The 20,227-nt window shown below is 61.5% G+C and overlaps 2 protein-coding genes and 1 non-coding gene across 3 annotated transcripts; 1 reads left to right on the top strand and 2 right to left on the bottom strand.

Annotated features, from left to right (window-relative positions):
• Window positions 1-1,491: 1,491 nt before the first annotated feature.
• Window positions 1,492-10,528, top strand: CATSPER1 (cation channel sperm associated 1). The gene is made up of 12 exons (XM_045854742.1): window positions 1,492-2,512; window positions 3,534-3,731; window positions 4,449-4,562; window positions 4,740-4,899; window positions 5,183-5,274; window positions 5,392-5,535; window positions 5,720-5,783; window positions 5,956-6,028; window positions 6,178-6,238; window positions 7,630-7,705; window positions 9,982-10,096; window positions 10,267-10,528. Exons 1-12 carry the CDS (start codon window positions 1,492-1,494, stop codon window positions 10,291-10,293), a joined length of 2,145 nt encoding a protein of 714 aa, XP_045710698.1. The 3' UTR covers window positions 10,294-10,528.
• A 2,367-nt stretch (window positions 10,529-12,895) lies between these two features.
• CST6 (cystatin E/M) lies at window positions 12,896-14,543 on the bottom strand. Its single transcript, XM_045855410.1, has 3 exons — window positions 14,256-14,543; window positions 13,397-13,522; window positions 12,896-13,101 (listed from the first exon to the last, which is right to left on the bottom strand). Exons 1-3 carry the CDS (start codon window positions 14,493-14,495, stop codon window positions 13,018-13,020), a joined length of 450 nt encoding a protein of 149 aa, XP_045711366.1. The 5' UTR covers window positions 14,496-14,543; the 3' UTR covers window positions 12,896-13,017.
• A 5,489-nt stretch (window positions 14,544-20,032) lies between these two features.
• LOC123829633 lies at window positions 20,033-20,197 on the bottom strand. The gene has a single exon (XR_006787636.1). It is a non-coding gene; the product is annotated as a small Cajal body-specific RNA 1 (non-coding RNA).
• Between the last annotated feature and the right edge of the window lie 30 nt (window positions 20,198-20,227).

The following is a 20,227-nucleotide window of genomic DNA, read 5'->3' on the forward strand; positions in this document are numbered from 1 at the left end:
ACCTTCTCATGTGAGGGGCACGTCGCCCCACACCAGACACTAGGAAGAAAGAGAAGTGATACACGCACAGCGTGTCTTTTAGAGTTTGGAGCCAGCACGTATCACTCGTGGACGAGGTGCTTTGACTCACGTATGGGGCAAACTATAAATACCACAGTGTCAGGTCCGGATCTGAAACAGGCTCTTGGAGAGGCCGTGATACAAGCGGCCCTAGCGCTTGGGCATCGTGCCTGGTATGTCCACGTGCCTGACTTAGGTGTCGGCCAACGATGCCATGTGGTACCCCTGGCAAGTCCCAGTAGGGGTATCAGAGTTACGACTCCTGGAGTTTTAGCCGCGCTGGCCTCTGCCAACAATTCGACACTCTGAAAAGCAGTTTCTGGCTTGTTGCTGGACCTCAGGAAAGGCTGACTGCCCGGTTTATGGAATGCCGAGTGATTACGGGAACTGAACGTTCGCGATAAACTGAGTGTTCTCTGAGCCCCAGAATCGTGACATTGGACTCGCACAGCGGCATCCCACTGGGAGCTGGAGCGGGGTAGACGATACTGGGGCCAGGCGGATCCAGAACTGCACAAAGGAACAGGCCAGGCGGGTGCCTCCGAGTCCCATGGTGCTTGTTCACACAGCCGCCCCTGCTCCCCTGTGGTTCACACTCGACAGCCTCAAGGGGAACAGGGAACCTGACTTACGGAAGGCCCCGCTGCAGGGCGCCCTGGCAGTGGGTGGTGAAGGGAGGGGAAATCCCCCCAGTGGGAGGAGCCGGGGCGATCCTCTTGGTGGGGAAGGAAAGAAGGCCTGTGGTGCCCATCGCCATAAGCTCATGAGCAGTACCTGAGGGGCTGGCCACTCGCAGAGACTTGGGAAGAACACGACTGGGAACTCGATGATGTGTTTGTGGGCCCACGACAGAGGTCTGCGGCAGGCTTCCGAAAATGCTCGCCGAGTGGGAGCGTACTCGTGAACCGTGCGAACTCCCACGGGGAGGCGATCGGTGGCGGCAGCAGAGGCAGCGGCGGCGGCACAGGCCGCGTGTCCTTGCCACGTGAGATGGCCCACGCTATTGACTGAGCCTGCCTCTGTCCCCAGGCAAAGTGGTGCTTCTCAACGGACCCACGGGAAGGGCAAAGCCACTGGCCCTCGGTGTGTGACAGAAGATCGCTGTGCTCTTTGTCGAGCTTTGCCATTGACCCGAGGGGTCACCTTGGACCATTCCCTTCCCTTTCCTTGACCTCGGTTTCCCAAGTTTACAGGGAAGGAGTTAGTCTCGATGATCTTTGATTCTGAGCTGCAGCCCCGCGGGAGGCATTTGTGAACCGGGGTGGGGGGGGTGGGGTCTGCCTGTGACGTCACAGAGGGGAGGGTTCCGCGGGAAGAGCCGGGCCTTCCCAGAAGCCCCGCTGCCCCGGCTCCGGTGAGAAGCGCCGAACGGCCAGGGGCCCGCTGGGCTTTGGTCTTGACTTCTTCTTGTTCGGGGTTCCCATCGTCGTCATGGATCAATCTTCAGCGGCCGAAAAGGCTCCACACGAGGCAGATGCCAGTGACTTGGACGTGACCTCTGACCCCGGCGCCCCAGCCCTGCTCCGCCGGCCCGGTCGCGGGGGAGCCCGCCGCCACCACAGGTCCCGGTCCCGTCACCGCGGTGTGTCCTATCACACCGAGGCGCCCCAGCGCCTTGGAGTCCGCAGCGAACTCCAAGACTCCCTTGATCGCACCGTCTCCCGCCATTCGCACCGCCGCCGCCGCCGCCACTCCCTGCGTCGTGGCAGAGCCCAGCGCTCCACACCCCCTGCCACGGCTGCTTCCCGCGACACTGTCCCCTCCCGGCACTCCTCTGCGGAGGACGTCTTGGATGACGAGCGCCAGCAGAGCCGCGGGAGGCTCAACAGTAGACTCTACGACCCCAGTGAGTCCCACCCCGCCAGGGGGCCCCGCCGCCACAGTGGGCTCCCTCCGGAAGGCGAGCCTTCCTCCCACAAAGAGGTCTACCATGACAGCGAGGCCTCCGACCACGGGGGGCCCCAGAACCACGATGCTTCGGACCAGGGCAGGCGCCACCGTCATCAAGCCCGCCACCACAAAAGGCCTCTTCATCCTGGAGAGACCCATCCCCACCCTGCCTACGGGGCGTCCTCCCAGCAAGCCATACCTCACTACTCCAGCCAGCACCCCCACGGCCACCGTGGCCACCACGGCGAGCACCGCCACAGAGAGCAGCAGCAGGGCACACAGCGCCCCCTCCGCATCCCCAGCGAGCACTACGAGGAGTACCACCACGCCGGAGCCCGGGGCTTTGGCTCGCACAGGTCCCGCAGCGCGATCCGGCTCGGCCCCGCCCGGTCTTCCTCCGCAGCCCTCCCACCCGGCGTGGCGCGCACACAGAGCTTGGCTCGACCCCACGGTGCAGGGCACCCGCATGCCGCCAAGGGCTCCGGCAAAGTCCATCCTTGGGATTCCTTCTCTAAAACCTCAGGAAGCTGGGCTGAAGATGAGCAACTGCAGAAGCGCAAAAGTGAGTCTTCGCCCTCCCCTCCAACTCCCACTGCCCGACCCAGACTCCAGACCTCGCTTAGGCCCTGCACCGGACCGTGCAGACTGAGGCCTGACTCCCTGCAGGTGTGTCTGATCGGCGTGCACTCACCTGACTTCATCGTGCAGGCGTTCATTCATTCCTAGGACCAGGCAGGCACCTCTTCGGCCATCGGCTGTTCATTCATTCAGTCACTGCTTCATTCATTCACACGTTCACTTCTCGAACATCCCCTCCTACCTAATATGAGTACCTGGCCTACCTGGACCTTGGCAGCACAGGGAAGACCGGCCCCCAAGGGGCTTCAAGGCCAAAGGTGGTCACTTAACCAACTAATCCCAGACCACCCAGTGATGGAGAACTGTCCTCCATGTCAGAACATTTGTGGATTCTATTTTCTCATATTTCCCACCCCAAACTGTGAGCTTCCTAAGGACAGACACCGGGGAGCAGTACCTGAATGAGGGCCTTGTCTGAGGGCAGGGAGGGACCGACCTTGGCTGTTAATACACCACCCCCAACCTCGGCCTCTAGTAGTTCAGTAGACGTGGCAACAGCCACACAGACCAGCAGAGGTGGGTGAATGTTTAACAGACCGGGGTGGGAGTTGGGGGGTGGGGGGGGCAGGTAGGGAAAGCGGCCAAAGGAAGATATTTCAGCGGAATCTTAAAAGGAAAGGGAGAGTTTACCCAGAGGATGGGGTGGTGTGGAGGACTGGGTTTCCACGCAGAAGTTGCCATGTGAGTAAAGAAAGGTGTGGAGATGTAGGAGCATGCACCCTCAAGACGTGCCCAAGCAGACCCCGAACCCCAAACAGGCTGGCATCTCCCAGGGAAGGGGTCGGGCCCGTGGCCCCGTACCAGTACAGGGCCAACCCAGGCACCTCAGTGAGCGAACGGCAAGCAAGCAGGCAGGCTTGAAGCTGAATGGCAGCCCAGCCCGAGAGGAGGCCGGGGCGGGGGGCCTCCTCCCACACTGACTTGACCTTCTGGCTCCCTTACAGCCGGCAGGGTCCAGCGGGCTCACAAGAAGCTGCACATTTGGTTGTGGGAAAAATTCAGCAACCTCTTTCAAGGCCTGCGGAAAATGCTCAGGACCCTGACCGACTCCCTGGTCTTTGACGCCTTCATCTTCCTCGTCGTCTGCCTCAACACCATCATGCTGGTGGCCCAGACCTTCGCTGAAGTCGAGATCCGGGGTGGTAAGAGCCGGGGGGGCCATTCACATGGAGGAGGAGGAGGCTATTGCAGCTTCAGGCTTCGCGTTGGCCTGACTCAGTGCCGAGTGATTCGGATCACTGACCTTACCTGAATCTCACCCCTGGGAAGCGGACACGTTCTCAGTGTTAGAGACCAGGCAGGCGCGGAGAGCGAGCCGAGGTCCCTGGGGCAGCCAGTCAGAAAGGCCTGCTGAGCTGCAGGGTGTGCTGTTTGCGGCCGCGGCCACGAGGTGGCGCGCCCGCCCTCAGGATGCCGCATCGCGCGGAAAGGTGCTGGGAGCCCAGGCGGGCCCCAGGGGCCAGGAGATTCTGAGTAGACCCTGGAGGGGTAAGAGTAGAAAACCGGAGAAGACGGCCCCTCAAACCCCGGCAGCAGGGTGAAATACAGGGCATACCTAAGGAGAGAAGAAGAAGAAAACGAATGGCTGACATTTCTTGCATGCTCCCTGGTGCAGGCTCCGTTATAAGCGTTTTACTGTGTTAAATGCCTTTCGCGCTCACGAAAACCCTATCAGGCTGGCCGTTACTGTCACCGATTACAGGCGAGAAAACTGAGGCAAAGAGCAGTTAAGACACACAGCTATTTGAGCAGAGCGAGGCTCTCCCCAAATGGCTGTGTGAGCGGTTCCCATGGGGAGGAGGGGAGAGGGGTCAGAGCTGCCCGGGTCGGCCCTGAGCAAGCCCCTGCTGTCCCTGCAGAGTGGTGCTTCATGGCCTTTGACTCCATCTTCCTCTCCATCTACGTGGTGGAAGCTGTGCTCAAGATCATTGCTATGGGCCTCGACTATTTTTATGACGTCTGGAACAACCTAGGTGTGTGGGAATGGGGCCGTCTGTGTGTGTGTGTGTGTGTGTGTGTGTGTGCGCTCACGCACACTCGCGAGTGCCACTGAACTGCCCGAGGGAGGCTAAGGACGAAAGGGGATGGGGGAGCAGGGGTTTGAGCGTTGGGGGCGCCGTGGGTGGCACTCAGGTGCCCTGTGCCCTCAGATTTCGTCATCATGGTCATGGCCGTGCTGGACTTCTCGCTCATGCAGTTCAACTCCCGCTCCTTCAAGCGCACCATCTACAACCAAAGCGTCTTCCGGATCTTCAAGGTCTTCAAGAGCCTGCGGGCCCTGAGGGCCGTTCGGGTCCTGCGGAGGCTCAGGTCAGCGGGGCCACAGCGGCCCGCCCTGGCGCGGGGACTCCGAAGGAAAAGGGGACACGGGCCTGGACCTGTTGCAGGGATCGGGGAGGAGGAGGCTGCAGACTCCAGCCCGTTTCTGATTGGCCTCCTGTCGGATCATCCTCTTCGTCTTCCAGAGAGGGGCCGGGACTCCTCCAAGTCATGAGCACGTGGGGGACCCCTTGGGCTCAGCATCAGCTCTGGCTCCTCCTGGGCACAGAGCCCGACCGCCACTGACTGCCTCCCTGTCCACCTCTGCCCACAGCTTCCTGACCAGCCTCCAGGAAGTGACCGGGACCCTGGTGCGGTCCTTGCCGTCCATCGCCGCCATCCTTGTCCTCATGTTTACCTGCCTCTGTATCCTGCGCTGCGGGGGCCGGGGCCGGAGCCTGTCAGGCGGGTGCGGGGCAGGGGCCGGGGCAGGAGGAGAGGGTGCAAGGGGCCCTGCCAGCCGGGTTTGGCCCTGACAGCCAGTCCTCTTCTCCGTGGTGCTCCGGGCGATGTTCCGCCAGTCGGACCCCAAGCGTTTCCAGAACATCCTCACCACCATCTTCACCCTCTTCACCCTGCTCACTCTGGACGACTGGTCCCAAATCTACCTGGACAGCCAGGCCCAGGGTGGGGCAGGCCCCGGGCTGGGTGCAGGGCAGGAGGCTGGCGGGGGGGGGCGGGGGGCAGCCCCTGAGGGCTGGTTCTCCGTCTCCAAAGTGGGGTTTCTGACCTTGCTGGCAGCGGTGCCCTGAGGGCTGGGCGGGGGAGGGGGAGAGTGACTCACAGCCTCAACCCCCTCCCCGCGTCCCAGGGGCCTGGCACATCATCCCCATCCTCATGATTTACATCATCATCCAGTACTTCATCTTCCTCAAGTAAGGACGCTGCCCTGCTGGGCTCCCAGCTCCACTCCGCCCCCGCCCCCAACCCCAGGGCAGCCCCTCCCAGCCCTCTCACCCTGGTCGGGCCCGGAGGAACCCAGAGAAGGGTGCTGGCCTCCCCTCCAGCCTCGTCCTTGAGAGCACCCCACTGTTCCCCCACCTCCAGCCTCGTGATTGCCGTCCTGGTGGACAACTTCCAGATGGCACTGCTCAAGGGCCTGGAGAAAGTGAAGCAGGAGGTGCGGGGCTGGGCGGGGCGGGGCTGGGCGGGGCGGCCAATCAGGGAAGCGTGGGGGGGGGGCGCCGAGGCTGGGGGTCTGGCAGGCGGCTTCCGGGGTGGGGCGGGCAGGCCTGGGACTCCCACGGGACCGAGGCCTCTTCTTCCCAGAGGGCCGCCAAGTTCCACGAGACGCTGCTGTGTGAGTCGCTGACGGAGCTCGCCGACGCAGGTATCGGCCCTCCCCGCCTTCCACGCTCGGCCACAGGGTTCCAGGCTCAGTCTTAGAGTTTTAGAATCTTTTTTTTTTTTTTAAGATTTCATTTATTTATTTTTAGAGAGGGGAAGGGAGGGAGAAAGAGAGAGAGAAACATCAATGTGTGGTTGCTTCTCATGTGGCCCCCACTGGGGATCTGGCCCGCGACCCAGGCATGTGCCCTGACTGGGAATCGAACCTGCGACGCTTTGGTTCACAGCCCACACTCAATCCACTGAGCTACGCCGGCCAGGGCCAAGTTTTAGAATCTTGAGGCTCAAGAGAACGACCTTTTCTCCCTCCCTCCCTCCCTCCCTCCCTTCCTCCCTCCCTCCCTTCCTTCCTTCCTTCTTTCCCTCCTTCCTTCTTTCCTTTTTTGTTTCTATTTTTTGTTTTCTTGAGAGAAAGGGGAAGGGAGGGAGAGAAACATCTCTCTCTCATTGATTGGCTGCCTCCCCCATGAGCTTTCAAAGCTTACAACTTTGGTCCAAAGAGACTAAGGCAGTCCTCCAAAAGCCAATTACACGGAGAGTCAGTTCTTGAAAGACCCGTTGGCGAAATGGCTAATTAGCCAGATTATGGTTTACCAAACATTCGTTTCTGTTAATAAGTTTCCAGCAGCGGTCTTCATGAGATGGCTCCGGCTGTCTGAGGCTTTTGTCGAGGTCAAGTACATACACACTTGTCCAGAGCGGCTCACAAACGTGAAGTTTCCTGTACTTGTTCATACGTACACCCGTGACTTTCTGTGTGCATTTATATTGAGCCCACTACTCTTGCTTCCTGCTGAAAGGTCCTCAGAGCCCTGGCTGGTGTGGCTCAGTGCACTGAGCGGCAGACTGTGAACCGAAAGGTCACTGGTTCGATTCCCAGTCAGGGCACATGCCTGGGTTGCGGGCCAGGCCCCAGTTGGGGGTGTGTGAGAGGCAACTAACTGATGGATGTACCTTTCACACACTGCTGTTTTTCTCCCTCTCTTTCTCCCACCCTTCCCCTCTCTCTAAAAGTAAATAAATAAACTTAAAAAAAAAATCTTCAGAACTTCAGAACCTGAGCTCCAGGCTCCCACTGTTAGGACCATTAACGGGGAGCCAAGGTCCTCTGGGGTCGCCTGCTCCCCCACTTCCTCCTTCCCGTCCTCTCCGTCAGGGACAGACACTCAGTGCAGAAGAGCCTGCGGGCCTGAGTTCATCACATAAAACTGCCACACACTCCGCGCCTGGAGAAGCGAGAGCTCTTTGCGGGAGTCCTGGGCAAAACCTTGTCGGCCCCTGTTTGCATAGCTCCGTGGCGCGTGGGGTTCCCTCCCTCCACTCCCTCTCAGCCCAGGCACCTCCTGCACCTCCCTGCTCTTTCTCCACTCCCAGAGCCTGAAGAGGTGATGAGTGAGCACGCCAGGCAGAAGCGCCTCCTGGAGAAGAAGTTTGGGACCATGACCGAGAAGTAAGGAGACCCGAAGGGAGGGGGGCGGTGGGTGTGAGGGGAGAGCTCCGGGGCCCGGCCGCCGGGCTGGCAGGGAAAGGTCCACGGGCCCCCTCTGTGGCAGGGGGCGGAGCGCCCAGGCGTATGCAGAGCCTGTGGGTCAGGTGTGCAGAGCACGAGAGGCTTCTGCCACCAAGAGTTGCCCTGTGCCACCGCGTGTGACCCCCAGCTGCACCGGAAGGGCCGTGAGAGCCCCGCTGAGGCCAGGGCCCACGGGCAGAGGCCGAGGAGAGGCCGCGGAGAGACCCCGGAGGGCGGTGATTCTGCTCATCTTCTCACTGAAGGAGCATCCCCGGGCCCTGCTCCGGGCCAGGCCCAGCGAGGACTCCAGGGACACACAGAGGGCTCAGACGAGCACCTGCGCACGCAGGGCCCCACCTCGAGGTGGTGCTGGCCTCCAGCCGAGTGCAAGGATGAGGCGGGTGGGCCACAGCCCATTTCTGTGGACTTGGGTGGTCAGCTGGGCCAGGACAGCTAGGGGCTCAGGGCTGTGCTCACTGAGGTGGGGGCACCTTGGCACGGGCTCCTGCCGCCCGGCTCCCAGAGAGCCCTGTCTCTAACCATCGGGCCTCCCCCCACCACGTCCAGACTGGCCCTAAAGCAGCAGATAGGGCGCCGGACTCCCGCACCCACCTCATGCTCGTCCCCCACCGACAGAGCCCAAGCCCCAAGGGGCCCCGTGGTCGAGCCTTTGCCAACCCTGCTCATGGCACTGCAGCCACTGCTGCCCCCTCACACCCTGGCTTCGCCCAGCATGTCCCCAGCAGAGCACGTAGTTCTCCACCCCTGGGCCTTTGTCCACACTGTCCTCTGTCCCTGGAATGTTCTTGGCTTGTCGATACCAGGCTCCAGTGACCAGGAGTTGGGAGAGCTGAGATCCGACCCTGCCCGCTCCACCTCCTGGCCCCGCCCCCATCCACCCTCCACGCCCCAGCTCTCCAGCCCTCGGCCTCTTGCCTGGGCCCTCGGTGCCTGTGCTGTCCTTCCAGGGAGTGTCTTGGCCTCCAGCTCCTCCCCCACTAGTCCACCTCCACCAAGAGCACTCTGTGTTGTGTTGTGTTTGTTTAAATCATTTTTTTAAAGATTTTATTTATTTATTTTTAGAGAGGGAAAGTCAGGAGATAGAGAGAGAGAGAGAAACATCAATGTGTAGTTGCTGGGGGTCATGGCCTGCAACCCAGGCATGTACCCTGACTGGGAATCAAACCTGCGACACTTTGGTTCGCAACCCGAGCTCAATCCACTGAGCTACATCAGCCAGGGCTTGTTTAAATCATTTTCTTTCCTTTTGATTTATTTAGAGAGTGGTCTCTGTTAAAGAGCATTTTCGGCTTTTCTCTCCTCCCGATTTTGAAACCCTACAAGGGCCCCTGCCTCCTCGAGGATAAGGTCCAGGTGTCTTGCTCTGACCTTGCCTGGGCGTCTCCACCTCCATCCAGCCTTTCCCTGAAGCCTCCCCCGACCTGAGGCCTGCCCCAGCCCCCCCGGGACGTGCCCCGCAGTTCTGGAATGGGGAACTGAGGGCCCTGCGTGAGCCCAGCAAACACTCGCACCTTTCCAACTCAGCCAAGCAGTGCTCGCTCTGGGAGCCCTTCCCGATCCCGTGTGTGCACGTGTCACAGTGTAAACACACTCAGTTTGCTTTGCTGGCTCCGCCGCAGACTGCGCTTCTTGAGGGCAGGGGCTGTCTCTCGTTTATGTTCTCCACGCGCCTTGCCGTGTAGGCTGGTTTCAGTGTCATCGGAGGGACGGGTCAGTGAGACGGGCAGGCGGCGAAGGCGTCAGTGAATGGGGAGTGGGTGGGGCTTAGGGGGGTGACTGACTGCTCAGCGTGGTGAAGGGGTGCGATGGGGGCCCAGGGACGAGCAGGGTGGATGGAGGGACAGGCGAGTGAGTGAAAAGGTGGGGTGATCAGATGGGCGAGTGGATGAACTGGGGGTGAACGGTGCACGGGGAGGTATGGGGGAGTGGGAGGGGCAGGCAGATGGCGGAAGGGTGGAGGGGACGGAGGGTTGGGAGGACGCACCATGAATACCCTCTGTGGTACGGGCAGATGGGGTGGGGGGTGGTTTAGGAGGGGCAAGGCCACACTCGGAAAAGTTGTGGTCCTGCCTGGGAACGGAGGTCAAGGGCGATGTGAGTGTATGGGTGGGGGCGGGGGAGGCAGGCAAGAAGAACCGTCTCCCGGGCCCAGCCAGGCAGGCCGGCCAGGGCTCGCCTCCGCCCCCTCCCCACAGGCAGCAGGAGCTCCTGTTCCACTTCCTGCAGCTGGCCGCCGGGGTGGAGCACTACCAGCAGAAGTTCCGCTCCCAGGCGTCGGTCATCGACGAGATCGTGGACACCGCGTTTGAGGTGAACCAGGCAGGGCCAGGAGGGAGGGCCGGGGTAGGGGACCCTGGACGGCCAGGCGGGGGGTGGGGGGCCATGCCCAGAGCGGCCGGCCCTGAGCCACAGCCCCATGGGCGCTTGAGAAGGCAGAGGCCGGCGGCTCAGCCACCCTCCCGCCCCGCCCCGCCCCGCAGGCTGGAGAAGAGGACTTCAGGAAGTGACTCCTGGACGGACACGGCGGGTACAGACTTCGGCCCCTGGCACGCTGCCCACCGGGGCGGTCGGGACAAGTCCCCAGACACGCTGGAGCGATTGTCCAGGCTGCGGGGCTGGGCCCCAACAGAGTGTTGAAAGCCCAGCGGGCCCCGTGTCTTCACTGGCTGGGCCGGGCGCGGGCAGGGGGTCTTGTGTGTGTGCACGTGTGTGCGTGTGCGTGTTGCACGTGACAGGCGCCGTCCGTACCCTCTCCCAGCCCCACCAGGGCCCCGTGCCCTAGCCTGTTGCTCCACGGGGGGAGCTGGAAAGTAGACCGGCTCAGAGCCAGAGGGTGAGTGGGCGGTCATCCTGCTTCGGGGAGGAAGCCGTCTCTGGCCCGGGAGTCAGGAGAGAAACAACTGGCGGGAACAGGCCCCCTGTTTTTTTGTTGTTTTTTTTCTAAGATTTTATTCATCCATTTTTAGAGAGGGAAGGGAGGGAGAAAGAGAGAGAGAGAGAGAAACATCAATGTGCGGTTGCTGGGGGCTGTGGCCTGCAACCCAGGCATGTACCCTGACTGGGAATCGAACCTGCGATGCTTTGTTTTGCCACCCGCGCTCAATCCACTGAGCTACGTCAGCCAGGGCTGGCCCCCTGTTTCGGGATGCAGGAAACCCACAGAATGCAGAACGGGGGCTGAGCACTCAGGAATCCAGGCCTACCAGCACCTGCAGTGTCCACTATAGGGGTGTCACGAGCCCAGAAGGCCCCAAGTGCCTGGGCCTGTGCTGGGCGCCGGACATCTAGCACCGAGTCAGGCACATGCCCAGCCCTGGCTCTGGGGGCTCCCGTCCAGAGGAGGGCCTCCCACGATCCACAGCACCCACCTCACCTCTGGCAGAGTGAAGCCGTCACGCAGCACAGGCTGGAGGGTGTCAGGAGTGGGACTCCAGGGTGGGGCAAACAGTTTTCCCAACCACCCCTGCACCTCTACGCTGGACAGGTAGTGGCGAAGGCTCCAGGCCCCAGAACAGGAGCAGCACCTCCCCGTCCCTCTGGCCTGGTGTGGGCACTGGCTGGCCCGGGGCCCAGGGATGGCCGTGCAGAGGACATGCCATCTGGGGTTTGGGCCACCTGGCGGAGAGGCCATCTGGTAGGTGTCTCCAGGCCTCGCCTCACTCCACCACCTCACACATTCATTCAACAAGCATTTCCTGCCCCCTCCCTGTGCCGGCTGCATGCTGGGAACTCCTGCTCGGTGACACGTGGGAGCCCTCCCCAACAGTGGCCCCGGCCACCTGCCCCTGGTGCGTCTGAGCTGCAGCATCCGACAGGCTGGAGCAGAAGCGGCGGGACCGGAAGTTTCTCCTGCAGCCCTCACTCTGGTCAAACCCGGCTCATCCGTCTTCCACGTACAAGTCACACCTACTTTACACTTCCCGGTCCCCTCCTCTAAGGCAGGTGGCCTTTAAGGCAGAGGGCAGGGCCTGGGCGCTGGGACTGTTCCTCACCAGGTCCCTGCCCAGGGCTGGGAGCCCCGGTGTGAGTCCTTGCCTGTTAGGAGCCAGCGGGCAGGGGTGGCGGTGCTCTCCACAGCCACCGCGTTCTGCCTGCCTGGGCTTGACGGTGTCCACGCCTAGTGCTCCCAAGGAATCGGTCGCCGCCCCCCCGTCCCAGGTGTGGGTGTCGGACAGCCCTGGGCGGAGCGTGTGGGTCTCTGGCACCGTGTTTGGGAATCGCGTGTGCATCCCCGGGGGGTTTCTAGGTGGGGGTGTGTCCGCGTGTGTGCGTCTGTGCTTCTGGGTTGCTAGGTTGTGTCCGTGTTTTTCTGGATGTGTGTGTGGTGTCTGGGTGCACCCAAGTGTGTGCTTTGGGTTTCTCTGTATGTGCGTGTCTAGTGTGTTAAGGAGTTCTGGGTGTGTGTGGGAGGGAGCAGTACGAATTGTAGCTGCAAATTCAGATGTGCAAAAAAATGTTGCAACTCTGTTTTCCTTCAATTGTGCCTGCCCCTTACTCCTCCTGTGGGCAGCAGATCTGACCCCACCAGCCCCTGGAAGCTCCTGGTCCAGCCCCTTCCAGGGGTCCTGCCCAGGGCAAAGCCCTGGAGAGCCGCGCTGGTGTGTGGCCCGCGGTGTGTCCTTGAGAGTCACTGTCTCAGCCCTCCTGGTGTTGGCCTGCGGGGGCTCTGCCATCTCTGGGCCACATGTGGGTAGAGAAATCTCACAGGCTGAGAGCTCAGAGTCCCAAGACCGTGCTGGCTGACCTACACGCCCCCCTCCCTCTTATGCCACCCTGAGTTGTCCTGGGGGCTGACAGGGAGGGGTGCGCAGGTGCTCCCCAGAGAATTCACCCACTCCTACCCTTTCCCCTCCGATGGGGTGCCATCCCTCTCCTGACTTCGTCTCCCACCCCTGAACTCTGAGAATATTGAGAATCGGGAGCATCGTTCCCGTGTCTGTCACCCTGGGGTGCCTGAAGGACTCCAGATTCGGGGCTGAACCCTGTACCCCTCAGCACCATCTGGGCTGGGCCAGCAGCAGCTCAGCTGGGCTGGGGGTCGGAGGGGAGCTGCCAGGAGTGGGGGCGGTGGACGCGCGAGGGCGGAGCGAAGCACCCCGAAGAGATGACTGCAAGGAGCAATGCTAGCAGTTTATTGCAACATGCGGCCCACTGACCGGAAGTGCCCTCCACCGATGGCCCCGCTCCCTCCCACACCCATGGCCACAGGGGCGGGCCGACTGCAGGGCCGACTACACGGGCACGCAGTGGTGCTTTAGAAGTTTGGAGGAGTTCTCCCAGGGCACCACCAGGATCTCGAAGTCGCAGCGCAGCGTCTGCAGGCAGAGCAAGGGAAGAGAAGGAGGGGTGAGCCTGGGTCCAGGCCTGCCTCCTCCCGACAGTCGGCCCGGGCCCACCATGAGGGGCCGTCACTGGCTCAGGGGATGAGAGACAGATCCCTGGTCCTCCTAGTCAGCGCGCTCACTCGCTGCGGAAGCCCCAGTGTCCTCTGCCCGCGGGGCCGCCCCAACCCGGGGCTGAGTCATCCGGGAGGCTGGGAGAGGCTCCGCCTGGCCGGCCAGACTCGTTCAGGCTGGCCAGCCCGAGGGCCTGGGGCTGCGGGGACGTTACCTCCTCCTGCGCTCCTGCGGCCAGGGGGCAGGTGGTGAGGTCCATGTGGTCTCCTGTCACCGCATTCTTCCGGCAGGCTGTGCTCCCCATCTCCACGGTCAGGTAGTACTTAATGCCAGCCACCAGCTGGGGCGGAGGGCAGAGGCAGGTCAGACGTGCCGGGACAGTACCCCTGACCCAGACCCCGCACCCTTCTCCAGTCTCCCACTCCCCTTCCCCGTCCCCTGGGCACACCAGCATCAGACACGGGGGTAGTGGGGGGACAGGCCCATCCCGGCCGGGGTCCCTGGGAAGTAGGCCAGAGTCCAGGCCAGGCGGGGGGCTGACCCAAGGGTGCACGCCACCCCGAAGCCCATGGCCTCCCCGCCCAGTCAGCTGGGCAGGGCAGGGCAGGGCAGGGACTAGTGTGAGGCCGGCGAAACAGCTGTGCACGGTCAGGGTTGGATTCTGTCTATCGGAAATGTAGGTATTTTGTTCATTGTGAATGTTTGGTATGAATTTTAGTTTTTAAAATTTTATTTTAAAAAATGTGTGTGTTCTGGCTGGTGTGGCTCAGTGTATTGAGCGCTGGCCTACGAATAACTCAAAGGTCACGGGTTGGATGCTGGTCAGGGCACACGCCTGGGTCGTGGGCCAAGTCCCTAGCTGCAGCGGGGGGGGGCGAGTACCAACCAATGGATGTATCTCTTGTACATTGATGTTTCTCTCCCTCTCCCCTTCCCTTCCTCTTTCTCTAAAAATAAAACCTTTTTTAAAAATGTTGTGTTAGAATATCCTGATTACTCTTGTGACTCTCCCCTAACCTGGCGCCTCCCTCGCCTCAGTCCCACGGCCCCCCGTCCCGTGGGCCCAGCCGCACCTGGCTCTGCGCCTTGAGGATGCGCGTGTCTCGGAAGTAGTAGAGGCTGTTGCTGCCCATGTTGTAGCTGGCCACGGCCGCCTGCGCCGCCTTCTGCACCTGCGGATCGTTGAGCTCCAGGTCCTGCCGTCCTCCGACGAAGGTCTCCCCTGGCCGGGCCCCGGTGTCGTGGGGCAGCGCCAGGAGGCAGAACGCCAGCAGGGCCAGGCCCAGCGTCCGCGGGGTGTTAGGATGCGCCATAGTCGTCAGTGCCTGGCTACCCGGCGCCGCCGGCTTTTAAGGGCTCAGGACTCCGAGGCCCCGCCCAACCACACACGGCCCCGCCCCGCCCCGCCCCGCCCCGCGGCTGCCGGGCGCCCCCGCTTACGGACAGATCGCTTGGGCTGCCCAGGTTGGCAAGGACCCCTTCCCAGCACACCTCTGCGCCACGATTCTTGCCCTGCCTTCCGGGACACACCCAGTCCTGTGAAGGAAAGGACAGTGGCATTCACCCGCAAAAAGTGCCGGGACGGTTCACAGGAGGCCCATTCAGTCCGAAATACTGGCAGCTGTGAGCAAGTTCTTACTACCGCCCAATGCACTGACAGTACCTCGGAGAATGTACTTGACCCGTCACTGCCTCGGCTTGCTCCTCTGTAAAATGGGGCGCTGTGAGGACCCCACGGGCACCGTGCTCGGAGCAGGCAGGGCACCGTGTGAACAGCAGGTAGGCAGGGACGTGGCTGTGCTGCGCTGGACGCTGTGTGACCCTCGCAGCCGGCAGGAGGAGGGAATCTACGTCCCACTCAACAGCAGAGGACACAGGCCGCCAGGGACTAGCGACCTGCCAGGGCCCCGGAGGGTGAACAGTAAACAGTGGCGCTGGCGTTTGAGCCCCAACAGTCCCACTCAAACCTTCGCCCTTGCACCACACCGAGACCAAAGCATGATAACTGGCCAGAAGGGTTTGTCATAGCAGCTCTGCCCCTTACTAGCTGGGTGACTTCTGACAAGCCCCTCGAGCTTCCAGAGCCTCAGTGCCCTCATCCGAAGGGGACGACTAATCCCTTTCAGGGTTGTTCTATTAATAACCGGCCCAAGACTGGGTCACTCGCAGGGAAGCCGGGCGTGGGCTGGAAGTACCAGCAGAACAGGGCACTGTAGTTCTTGCAGGGGTGGAACAATCTGGTAACATCACAGCAGTATGGAGGTGAGCATGACGCAGCCCGGACTTTGCTGGGATTCCCTGTGTCTGGCTGGGAGCACGGTACCCACCCTGCACCCCGTGGCAGGGGGAAGCAGGCCTTTTGCCCGTGGGACACTAAGGTCCAGTCAGTGCTTGGGGTCGAGGACCTGCACCCGGCCTTGGCAGAGGCAGTGGTTTATCGGGTGTGACACACAGTCCGTGCTGGGTAAGTGGTCATTACTACAGCTGACCCTTGAGTGACAGGGGTTTGGGCTGCATGAGTCCACTTATGCATGTCCCCCCCCCCTGAAGAAATACTGTAAATGTATCCTCATGATTTTTTTTTAATGCTGCCACTTCTGAGGTTTTATTTTTTAAATATTTTATTTATTTATTTTTAGAGAGGGGGGAGGGGGAGGAAGACAGAGAGGGAGAGAAACACTAATGTGTGGTTGCCTCTCACGCACCCCCCCCACACACACACACACTGGGGACCTGGCCTGCAACCCAAGCATGTGCCGTGACTGGGAATCGAACCAACGACCCTTTGGTTCACAGGCAGGTGCTCAATCCACTGAGCCATACCAGCCAGGGCTCATGATTTTCTTAACATCTTTTCTCTGGCTTACTTTAGTGTTAGAATACAGGGTATAATACATACAACATAGACATGTGTGAATGGCCTGTTTTGTTATTGGGAAGGTTCCTGGTCAGTAGAGAGCTAGTAGTTTGGGGTGGCCATCGGTGTTCAAGGGCCAACCGTACCGTGATCAGTGACTAAGCATCCAGCATCTTCCAGTACCGAGTGCGGTCACTGCCTAGTTTGGAAGCTGCCCCACCCTCTCTTCCCAGCTGTGAAAACAATCTTGGGATCCCAAGGACTGTCACGTTTGCTGTGGGCCCAGGTGCCTGCCTTAGGGACAGACCCCAGTCTGTGAGAGAGCCGCTGGCTGGCTCGAGGTGGGTTTGGGGAGGAGGGGCAGGAACCTGACCTGAGAGAAGCAGGAGGGGGAATAAGAGGCCCAGGGAAAGGAAGGGGCAGCCCCAAGGGGCCAGGAGCCCCCTCTGGCTGTCCCAGGTCTGCTGTCACGTCACTTGGAGTTCAGCCACGGCCACACTTACCCCCGACAACTCCCGGGAAACCAGCGGAGGCCGGGCCCCCCCACCTACCTGCCATTCCTCTGTGCTGATGCCGAGTCTTTTTTTTTTTTTTTAAGATTTTATTTATTTATTTTTAGAGAGGGAAGGGAGGGGGAGAGAGAGAGAGAGAAACATCCATGTGCGGTTGCTGGGAGTCATGGCCTGCAGCCCAGGCATGTACCCTGGCTGGGAATCAAACCTGCGACACTTGGGTGATGCCGAGTCTCCTGCACCCCAACCCAACAATTAGCAAAGACTTTCCCCCTGGTCTATTCTCATAAGCAGCACAAAGTAGTAAGCATCACCTTTATTTTGCAGATGAAGAAAGTTAACCAGAGAGGTGAGGACATCTTGTCTGAGGTCACACAGCTGGAAGCAGGGTCTTGGAGAGAAAAGAGGGGTGGGGGGAGGGAAACGGACACCCACTGAACTCCTGGTACGTGCCAGGGACTCAACACTGGCACGCTCATCCTCCTAGCAGCTCTGCAGAGGTGGCATTTCCTCTTTTTACAGGGAAGAAATTAGAGGTTAAAGCAGGTCAGTGGGGGCGGCGGGGGGGCGCGGGTCCGGGGTGGCACCCAAGGGCCAGCATCCCAGTGTGTCAGTCCCAGACTGCTCCACCGGAGTACGAGGCCTGCGGTGCAGGCGCAAACCCCTGGAGGTGGTTTCCACCGCAGGAGGGCTTCCCAGGGCCGGGCTCCAGCCCGTTGACCCTTGAAGGACCACTCTGGCTTCCAGGAGGCCCCAGCCAGGTGTGAGCCCAAGGCTGGCCAGCCCCACTGGCCACAGGGCCTCCAGTTTTGCTGCAGCCCACGGTGCCCAAGGGGCCACTCCCTTGGCCCTGGCCAATGGGTCTCACTGACCAGGGTGGGCCCTCGACACTCCCTTCACCCCAGGGTCAGGCCACCAAGGGGCTTCATGCTGACCCCCTGAAACCCTCTTCGTTGAACCCTTAACCTTTATCCCTTACCCCAGGGCTCTGCTCCCCTTTCCCGCCTGACCCCATCCTGGAAGGGTGACTTTGCAGCAGGGAGAGCTGCATCCTCACTCCCCCACCCCCCCGCACCGCTGAGTGGGGGCCGAGGGCAGCGAGGCACCTCGCTGCAGGCTGCAGGGACCAAAGGAGGAACGGAGACCAGACCTGGACCCAGCTGCTCTTTCAGGCTACGACCCCTCGAGGTCAGGAGTCCTGGCCCCTGCAGGGAGGGGGCAACGTGAAAGGGGGGCTGACAGTCACCAGCACCCACACTGCGAGCCTTCACACTGTCTGGGCTGCCACTGGGCCGATGCGGTGGGCTGGGGTTCGCCCTGTAGCCTCCCCTACTTCCTCTCCAGGGGTGGCAGGACCCCCGCAGGACCCGAGGGCGCTGGGCCAGGTCTGAACACTCACACCACACTGGCTGAGGGGGCCAAGCTCTGGCTGGGCGCAGGGGCAGCAGGGTGTGGGTGGGACAATGACACTGAGTCAGTACTTGTCAACTCGCAGGCCCACCTGTGCCTGCCAACAAAGCAGGCCCGTTGGGCCGTGTGGGCTGACAGATAAGCTCGTTTCTCCCCACCCCCCATCCCCACCTGTGTCCGCTTCCTCCGACACCCCGGCTGCCGGCCGAGCTGGGGCTGTGTCTCTGAGAGGCCAGTGGCACAGCGCACATTCTAGACGCCGAGTCTCCTGTTGCCCTGGGACTGACCCAGGAAGCTGTGTGGGACGGACTCAGCGGCCCAGACACAGGGTTTGGGCCTTTCCGAGCCGTCACAGGTCTGCCTGGGCCCCGAGGGAGCGGTGAGAAACCGGCTCCAGCTGCTCAGAGACAGAGCCTGCGGGTGAGGCAGGGAGAGCCCACCACCGCGCGGGGCAGGCAGCGCGTCCCACAGTTCCGGCAGACGGGCCCCAGCGCCAGAGCCAAGGGCAGCAGCGCCGGGCAACGAGCGTGGGCAGGTGCCAGGTGAGGGCGTCGAGGAGGAGGAACACCTCAGGGAGTGCCGACAACAGCCGGGCAGGATCAGGACTCGGATGGGGAGAAGCTGTGGCCCTGCTGGGCACCGACACCACCCCCCCCTGCCTCCAAGGACACTAGGCTTGCGGGGCAGCATCCCAGTACAAGGGTCAAGGCTGAGGGGACTCTGAAGTGCACTTGGACACACCCAGGAGAGCATCAGAAACACAGCACGGCCCGAGGCTCCTGGGACAGCCCCTATTTCCACCTGGGTCTGTGCTTCACGCTGGCGCACTCCCAGCAAGCGGCCTGTAACGCGAGCCGGGCCCTGCCGACCAGCTGGTGCCCTTCCAAGGGGCCGCCCACACTCCCCAGAGCCAGCCCTGCACTCAGGCCTCTCCCCTGCGCACCACCGCCAGCTCCCGGCTGCGTGCACGCGTGCCCCCCTCCCCCCCCGGGTCTCTCTCGTTTCCCTTCTCTTCGTCTCCTGTTCCCAGGTGCGGCCGACACACAGAAGAGCGCACAGGACACGGGTTCCTTGAACGATCGGTCAGTGCCCGTGCTGGCTGCCGCCGCCGCCGCCCCCAGGCTGCCCCGCTCCTCGCCCCTGCCCGAAGGCAGTCACCGCTGACTTCCGCAACAAGCTTTTCTCCTTTTACCACCTTCACAGAGATCCCCAAGCCACAATTTACTTAACTGTCCAAGAATGGAAGCACACTACTTGACGTTTTGAGATTCAACCCTTGTGTGGCAGCAAGTTCATGTTCACTGGTGTCACAGCCACTAGCAGCTCCAGTCGGGGCTGTTACAGAGCTGGTGTCACAGCGCAGGCGGGTGCTGGAGCAGCCGCGCTGGTCCTCGGTCACAGCCCCGCGGGAGTGGAGCTGCTGGGCCCCAGGGTGGGACTTCAGTTTTACGAGAAAACACCCGACCGTTCCCCCCGGCGTTCGCACCAGTGGGCATTCCCGTCGGCTCCCGTGCGCCACTCCCTCACCAGCACGCCGCCCCTCACTCGCACTTCGAGTCCGAGTCTGTTCGTGGGCTTGCCCTGCACTGGGGTGTCCCCTGGGGCTGCCTCCCAGGCCCTCACCAGGCTTCCCCGTCCGGCCCCCTCCCTGCACCGCAGTCCCGCACGCGCTCTGGACAGAGCCCCCACGGTCTCTGCGCTGCAGGCGCCCTTGCCCGCTCCGGGTGAGTGGTGCCCTTCGCCTGTGGGTGGTACCTTTGGAGAAAGTTTCTGTCAATGCAGTAGAATTGATCAACCTTCTCTCCCTACTTTTCCCTGCTGAGACCGTGAGACTCTCTCCCATTGCCCGTTTCTGTACTGAATATGCCAGCCTCTCCTCACCAGACAGTAAGCCTCCCGGGACCGTGCAGGGGGTCGCAAGCGGACTCCACCCTGATGGAAAGAACTCAGGCGAGGGGCCTGACTGTGACTCCTTGCTTTCTGTCACATCTTGGAGCTGAAATGAACCTAGCCACGCCTTTCGGGGAAAGAGGGCGCAACCAACCACAACATCCTTGCCTTTTTCTTTTCTGGCTGTGCCGCTGAGTTATAACTCAGTGTGTGTCTTTACACGCTGGGCTTAAGACCTCATGGCTTTTGTTTTAATATTGCACTTCTTGAACCCAGCTATCACGACGCATCCCAAGCCTTTGACGCAAGGCCGGGACACAGATAGCTCGGTTAGTATCCAGTGCTGTGACACCCTTAACATCGGTATTCTGTAAAA

This window comes from Phyllostomus hastatus, unplaced genomic scaffold (assembly GCF_019186645.2).
Source record: "Phyllostomus hastatus isolate PE091 unplaced genomic scaffold, TTU_PhHast_1.1 phas_scaffold_11, whole genome shotgun sequence".
Classification (NCBI taxonomy): Eukaryota; Metazoa; Chordata; class Mammalia; order Chiroptera; family Phyllostomidae; genus Phyllostomus; species Phyllostomus hastatus.

Bases quoted from the DNA above. Each gene is read 5' to 3' on its own strand.
- CATSPER1 (XM_045854742.1), top strand. From the start codon at position 1,492: ATGGATCAATCTTCAGCGGCCGAAAAGGCTCCACACGAGGCAGATGCC. The intron at 2,513-3,533 runs GTGAGTCTTCGC...GCTCCCTTACAG, and splicing joins GCAACTGCAGAAGCGCAAAA to CCGGCAGGGTCCAGCGGGCT. The intron at 6,029-6,177 runs GTGCGGGGCTGG...TCTTCTTCCCAG, and splicing joins TGGAGAAAGTGAAGCAGGAG to AGGGCCGCCAAGTTCCACGA.
- CST6 (XM_045855410.1), bottom strand. From the start codon at position 14,495: ATGGCGCATCCTAACACCCCGCGGACGCTGGGCCTGGCCCTGCTGGCG. The intron at 13,523-14,255 runs GTGCGGCTGGGC...CCTCCGCCCCAG, and splicing joins TCCTCAAGGCGCAGAGCCAG to CTGGTGGCTGGCATTAAGTA. The intron at 13,102-13,396 runs GTAACGTCCCCG...CTCTGCCTGCAG, and splicing joins CCGCAGGAGCGCAGGAGGAG to ACGCTGCGCTGCGACTTCGA.